Below are 7,500 nucleotides of genomic sequence, written 5' to 3'. Positions count from 1 at the left end.
CTACATGTAGACTGCTAATGAAAAATAATGATACTGATTTTACTAATGCCGCTGCCACTGTTCTGTTTGCTACTGTTGCAACAACAGCTACTGGACCTGTTGGGAGCCCCGCCGGCACCACTGTCGCCTTCACCTCCACCACCAACGCTCTTATGTTGGTGGTGCTGTCGCCTCTGTTGTTATTGCTGCTGCTGCTGCTGCTGTTCCTGTTGTTGCTGCTGCTACTACTGGTGGTGGTGGTGTTGATGGTGATGATGGTGGTGGTGGTGGTGCTGCTGCTACTGCTGCTGCTGCTACTGCTGGTGCTGCTGGTGCTGGTGCTGCTACTGCTGGTACTGCTGGTGCTAGTGCTGCTGGTGCTAGTGCTGCTGGGGGTGGTGCTGTTGGTGGTGGTGCTACTGGTAGTGCTGCTGGTGGTGGTGCTGCTGGTGTTGCTGGTACTGCTGGTGCTGCTGGTATTGCTGGTGCTGCTGGTACTGCTGATGGTGGTGGTGCTGCTGGTGCTGCTGGTGCTGCTGGTACTGCTGGTGCTGCTGGTGGTGCTGGTGGTGCTGCTGGTACTGCTGCTGCTGCTGGTGATGTTGGTGGTGGTGCTGCTGCTGGTGTTACATTGGCTGTGATTCTGGTGTTGTCAGTAGCTGTTGTTGCAACTGACCAACTATGTTGTTGTTTGTCGCAACTGCTCCTGTTCATGTCGTTGTCACAACTACTACCGCTGGTACTGCATCATATCCAATAAGTTTGCTCCATTTCAGCTAAGAATTACTATAATTCGCGTACGCTGTGTGATAATAATGTGTGCTTCACTCGCATGAGGTCATAAAGGCGGTAAAATCTACTAATAGGCAACCAATTAGGGAGAGCAATATTTGGAGACGCCAACCTATTAGGGAGAACAATATTTGGAGACGTGATGCGGATCTGAATCAGAGACCTGTATCGTGTTTAGTGCACGTGAATTGGTGAGATGAAAATTAAAAATCAAATTGTAAAAAAAATCATTTATTATTAAAATTATGTTGATAGCTCTCTCACTAAAAAGAAAGAAAAAAAAGAACCGAAAGTTAAGAATATAAATGAAATAATGCATGAAATTATTAATATCTCGGCCGATGTTCGGCACAATGACGAGGCAATACGGGCCATGAGTTTAACATAAAAGATTCAAATAAACACTGCCGATGTCAATTATAGTTTGCAAGAAATATTTGATATAATTCAAGAAGAATATGAAAGAATACAGCTAATTAGTCATTCACTAACTCACTCTCTCTCTCTCTCTCTCTCTCTCTCTCTCTCTCTCTCTCTCTCTCTCTCTCTGCATGTCTGCTGTGAGTCTGAGTGTCCATCTCTCCGTGTCTGCCTTGTTATGCCACCCTGCCTTCTGCTCATCATGTCTACATCGCTTCTCTGGAGATCTTACACACATACTCGTTTTGTTCGTCTTCCTTTGCAGTTTCTCTCCTTTATAACACTAATTAGAAACAGATTATCACCCCCTTTCGGTACAGGGACAGCAGTAACACATCCTTCCAGCAGATGAAGAAGTACGGCCTTACTAAGTACAACGCCACTCCAATCAACATGAGCGGAAGGGAAGCAACAAAGGCACAATACTGAAGTGCAGTAACCAAGGCAGAAAAGTAATGCAGCAGTGGGAGAGAGACAACTACTTGCCCAGAAAACCATTGGAAGAACACGAGGAGCAAGACAGTGAACAGCGTAACACTCATGTGGTACAGATGCCTCATGAAAGTGAAATGACAGGTGCACTCAGGTTGTCCACCATAAAAGAAAACAGAGGGTGGCCGTCGACGGAGCACTCGCCGGCTGCCTGTTGCTGGTGTTATGACGCACGAGTACCAGGCGCGCTCCTCACAGATGGACACGAATGGTGCTTTTCTACGTGTAATAAACAGTGACTTGTGATGCACAGTGGTGGTAATAGAAAGGCTGGAGTAAACTTTCCGATCTATTCCATCAAAGGTCTTACTATTATTTCAAACACTTTCGTTGTTTTTCAGGTACGTTCTAAGCATAAAAGTTAAAAAGTAGATGTAGAGTTAAAAATGTAAATACTAATTTGGACAGAAATATGTTTCCCATTTTTTTCATAGAACTCTATTATTGCCTGAAATACAAAATGAAAGCGAGTGTGTACAACGCTTTCTCGTCAGAATTAATAAGATTATTTGGATTACAGTAAATATCCGTCAGTAAGTGCCAAATGGATTAATTTACGTCTTTTATTGATCATGCAGGATCTAACATTATGCTGAACTGAATGTTGCTTGTTGTAAAAGTTTAAAGAAGAGGTCTTCGAGTATCGCCATCAAATCATATATAGTGGGAAGAAATAAACAGGCGGAAAGCCGTGCGCACACACACAAACACATACAAACACACACAAACACACACATAAAAAAAAAAAAAACACAAACACACACGTGGCTGCTATCATAAAGGTCATTCCTTCCTTCCCTCACACACCTTCCAAATGCAACGAGGGCTGTGTCATCCGCAAATATTGACTGGCTGACCCTCCACTCTTTGTCCCTGCGATGCGCCATACCTGTCCCTTGTCCTGTCACTCCATCCGCGAAGCTCTCCTAAACCACGCCATATCACACAGCCATGTAGAAAATTCTTTGATGGAAAATTGAATACTTTCCTCTTTACCCGCTATCTTAAATGGATTTCTTTAATAGTATAAATTTTACGTGGTACTCACCAGTCGTCCACCAATCCCTGTGCATGTTATTCTTATCAAAAATATCATATGCCTCCTCTGGATACATAAATGTCATATAAAAACCTCCATCATTCTCGGGAAATCGTTCAGACACCTGAGTCTCAAACACATGATCGACACAGCCTCTGCCCACTCCACCCACCATGCCCGTCCCGCACAAACCACTTGGTCTTGATTCACTGTACCTCTTACCACACACACACACACACACACACACACACACGGTACAGACTCAGTGCGATTCCCACCATGGTGCGAGCCATCAATCAATAGTATTTCCCTCCTAGATTAGTCTTACCGTTAGGATTAATGTTAAGTTTTTCCCCATCCCCTATGTACATTTTCAGTTTGTCAACTGCCTAAATAATAAACCGTTTATTATTATTATTATTATTATTACACACACACACACACACACACACACACACACACACACACATACACACACACACGGTATTGGGAGTTGTCACAGATCAGTGGTAAGATAACATCTGAACCAAAAAAATCTTCTGTGAACATAATTTTGAGAGGAAGGGGGATGGGGTGAAAAGGAAAATGAAGGAAGATAGGCTGAAAGGAGGTAAGAGAGGGAGAAGGGAGGGAGGATGGCATGCAACGAAGCTGATGCTACACATGAAGTAAAACGTGATCCACAGTTCTCAAAACCATAATTCTTTTTATTAACGCACCGTGAGCTTCCCCACCAAGGCTTCCTCCAGCACGTGAGGATCGTGCGTTTGTAACAAGCAAGAAAAATAAAAATAAACTCTAAATGAGGGACCTTTAGTATGTGCCCGGCTGTTTAAATCGCATTCCTGGCAAATCTCGTTACTTTATAAGAAAATCTATCAATTCCAATTGCACTGATCGCACCAAATGCTTCAATGTAGAATTTAAAATATGGATTCGTTGCAACATACAGTATGTCATGTCATCTTCCTTTGAGTGTTAAAATTTGTACTTCTGTCAAGCAACACAAAGACGTTAATTTCAAGATCCACACTCAAACATTACACACGCGTATTCCATATTATTGCATATTACCTTTCAATTTGTAAACAGTAATTCAGCCGTCTCATGGAGGGACCTTGAAGCGCGTCAGTTTATTGTTTCAGAGTTTCGCAAAATGTTCCTTTTTTTTTTCTCTCGTTAGTTACAACTGCATTACAATGGAACATTATTTCGTTCACAAATTGGATCTTTCATAATCAAACCCTTGTTAGTGGTGACGCACACAGTGTTTTGGTATCACCATTCATCGTACTGTAAGCAAAAGATTATGACATACTTTTAAGATTTATTACCACAATGCCATTCCCTTTTCTCCCTTCGTCCTCCTTTTTTTTTTTTTTTCCCACCACACTTTCTTTCTCCCTCCGTCACTCTTTCCTTCTACCGGCTCAGTCTTCCTTATATCTTTCCTGCGTCACATATCCAGCTATCACCACTGACGGTCAAAAGCATGTGATTCCAGTCCAGCTAACATCATAACGAACACGAAAACAGCGAATGTGTATGGAAGATTACTTATTCAAACTAAGTAAGGCAGCTTCGCATGCGTGGACTGCATAGTGATGAAAAGAGAGAAAAAAGTCCTGAGCTACACCTGTGCTGTTGACCATTGCCGTCTTATTGCACTCCAGGCAGGAGGGGAACAGCCTCACTGATTTATCTATGAAGAAAAATCAGCGCCCCCTATTGCCTCTCCTCCCTCCTCGCACACTCTTCTCATGCTGCTCCCTCCCTCTCCCTCTCCTCTTAAGGCTCGGCAGAATTTATAGTGCAGTGATTCTCATGTTAAATAACCGGTAAAAAAATCCACAAAAGCAAATCCACGCTGCAACCGATGGACAAATATGAGCGACGCGGCGAGACTGATAGTTAAGTTCTTTACAGACTGAGTAGGACATTCCAGGAGTGAGGAGCTCAATGCCGGAACAACCAGAACAAGAGGGCGACACCCTGCAGCCAGCTGCTGCCCACACTTTTTTTCTGTCTTTCGCCTACAAAACTTAATGAGTGCTGTAAGCCACACCTTGCTTACAACACACGGCCAGACCTGCGTGCCGCCCGCTCCGAGCATAACTACCACAACCACAAAGCAAGCCGAAACCACTCCCCCGACCTGAAGGAGACCAGCACACCTAGAAATAATATGAGTGCGACAAGGCCCAGACCACACCGTCAGGGACTCGTACTCACCTGTGATGATGGCGACGCGTCACCGCTCCTGCAAATAAAAATTCCAATTAATGGTATTGAACAATATTCATTTTCACTCCAAAACCAAAAAGTTATCAAGGAAGAGCCACTAAAATTTATTCTGAATGTCAACGTCATATGTTTTGACAAAGATGAAGCATACAATGTGCGGCCTCAACCAAACATCCTTCCAGCTCCCTCATGAGGAGAGACGGCGACCTTTGCACAGCGGGTCAGGCGTGCCACAAAGCCGGTGAAATATGACACTGATGAAAGGCAAACAAAATCCTCGTCCATGCTTCCAAAAAATGTTCAAACAAAACTGAAAGAATGAAAACCTAACGCGTTCATCACATACACATGATTTAAACGCGAGCATCAGAAGTTATCCAAGGTGGTAATAAAACGCCAACGTATATATATTTGTACAACACTACTACTATTACTACTACTACTACTACTACTACTACTATTACTTCTGCTGCTGCTGCTGCTACTGTTGGTGCTGCTGGTGCTGCCGCTGCTACTGTCACTGTTGATGCTGTTGTTGATGCTGGTGCTATTGCTGGTACTGCTGCTGTTACTGCTACAACATCACCAATAACAATAACAAAAGCAACAACATTAACAATAAGAACAGCTACTATTACTCCTACTACTACTACTACTACTACTACTACTACTACTACTACTACTACTACTACAACTACTACTACTACTACTACTAGGTACTACTACTACTACTTCTACTACCACTACTAGGACCACTGTCAGGACCACTACGACAGGTCCGTGTTTATCTGTTGAAAATCAGCGGCAGCGGTGGGACGGACCACACTGGGCACATTATGAGCGATGACACAACAAATTCCTACAAAAAGATAATAAACAACTGTGACCAATAAAAGCAGCAAGGAAAGCATGATAATTCGCAGACTCAGGATATACCATAAATCCACACACACGCACACACGCACACACTCACTCACACACACACACACACACACACACACACACACACACACACACACACACACACACACACACACACACTTAGCACCTCGTATATACTTATCTCACTAACAATAGACTTTACGAACAAAGGCCATACTTCTATTTCTCTCTCTCTCTCTCTCTCTCTCTCTCTGTGTGTGTGTGTGTGTGTGTCAAAACCAAGCTAGCCTCCCCACCATCACCGCCAACACCAGAGTCCCTCGCCAGCCAAGGTCTCCCTCAGGGCACGGCGTGGAAGCCTGGTCACTGTGGTGTGGTGCCCCAGGGTCGAGGCTCCCCCGCTCAGCCGCCGCACACTTGTTACCTGGTGGGGCGAAGTAATTAGGAGGTGAAGGCCAGCCGCGGTGATTGATTTGTCTAATTACCGACGTGGCTGCTGCGCCTCTGTGCCTCTGTGGCCGGCCATCTTGACACTGAGAGGGGGTGTGGGAAAGGAGGGGGTGTGCTGGGAGGGAGGTGTGAAGGAGGTGGGTGTGAAGGAGGAGGGTGTGAAGGGAAGATGTAAAAGGGGGATGTGAAGGGATTTGTTTTCGTTTTTTTTTTTTATGTGTTTTGTTTGTTTGTGTCTGTCTGTGTTTCTTTGTCTATGTGTGTGTGTCTGCCTCTGTCTTTCTCTTTTTATCTGTCTGTATGTTTGTGCTTCGGTTCGTCTTGGTCTGTCTGTCTCTATGTTTATAAGTTTATCCATGTCTACCTGTCTCCTTGTCTGTCTGTCTGTCTGTCTGTCTGTCTGTCTGTCTGTCTGTCTGTCTGTCTGTCTGTCTGTCTGTCTGTCTGTCTGTCTGTCTCTCTCTCTCTCTCTCTCTCTCTCTCTCTCTCTCTCTCTCTCTCTCTCTCTCTCTCTCTCTCTCTCTCTCTCTCAGTACATAATATAACAAAGAAAACTGGAAATGTAACAATAAACTATAACAAACGCGGAATGAAACAGAAGACAGCCTCTCGTGACAGGAGTGAGCCATGACACCAAACAAATTCAGGTGAGGTTTTATATTTATTGTGCTGTTTCACTTGCAATAATGTGTCCTTTATTTCGGGAACTGTACCTTCAATAAATGTACTTTCTTCCATTTACATTATATAACACACAGTAGAAAGTATTATATCAAAAGAAAACCGTGACTACAAGATGAAAGGAGAATTCAGTGATGTAACACCGTTGTACTTTCACTTTCTGCAGTACCCTCATCATTACAGTGTGTTTCTTACTTCCGTGCACACGATATAACGTACATTAGAAAACCTTTACATCTGTTCGAGGCCGTAACTCGATTATGTAAAAAGAACTTCACGAGGTGCTGTCACATTATGAGTAGTTTAGTAGTTTAGATTTTAGCATTAGTTATGTAATGACAATACAACAATTCCTGTATACACACACACACACACACACACAAAGAATAAAAAAACTTAACCAATATCTAACCGTGACTTAATCGTAAACAGGGAACCATATGAAGTAACACCACTATTCCACATAAGATTTACTGAGAACTTGCGTGTGAGGAAGCATAATGAGGGATGGCAGGTGAATG

The 7,500-nt window shown here is 43.6% G+C and overlaps 1 protein-coding gene across 2 annotated transcripts in view; it reads right to left on the bottom strand.

Moving 5' to 3' along the window:
* Window positions 1-7,500, bottom strand: part of LOC135097433 (uncharacterized) — a 167,424-nt gene that overhangs the window by 82,627 nt on the left and 77,297 nt on the right. For both annotated transcript variants that reach the window (XM_063999352.1, XM_063999344.1), the window contains exon 4: window positions 4,955-4,982. In XM_063999352.1, the coding sequence (XP_063855422.1) occupies window positions 4,955-4,982 (28 nt within the window). The remainder of the gene's footprint in view (window positions 1-4,954; window positions 4,983-7,500) is intronic.

Source organism: Scylla paramamosain, chromosome 4 (assembly GCF_035594125.1).
Source record: "Scylla paramamosain isolate STU-SP2022 chromosome 4, ASM3559412v1, whole genome shotgun sequence".
NCBI classification, from domain to species: domain Eukaryota; kingdom Metazoa; phylum Arthropoda; class Malacostraca; order Decapoda; family Portunidae; genus Scylla; species Scylla paramamosain.
This window is presented reverse-complemented; position numbering and strand designations above follow the sequence as displayed.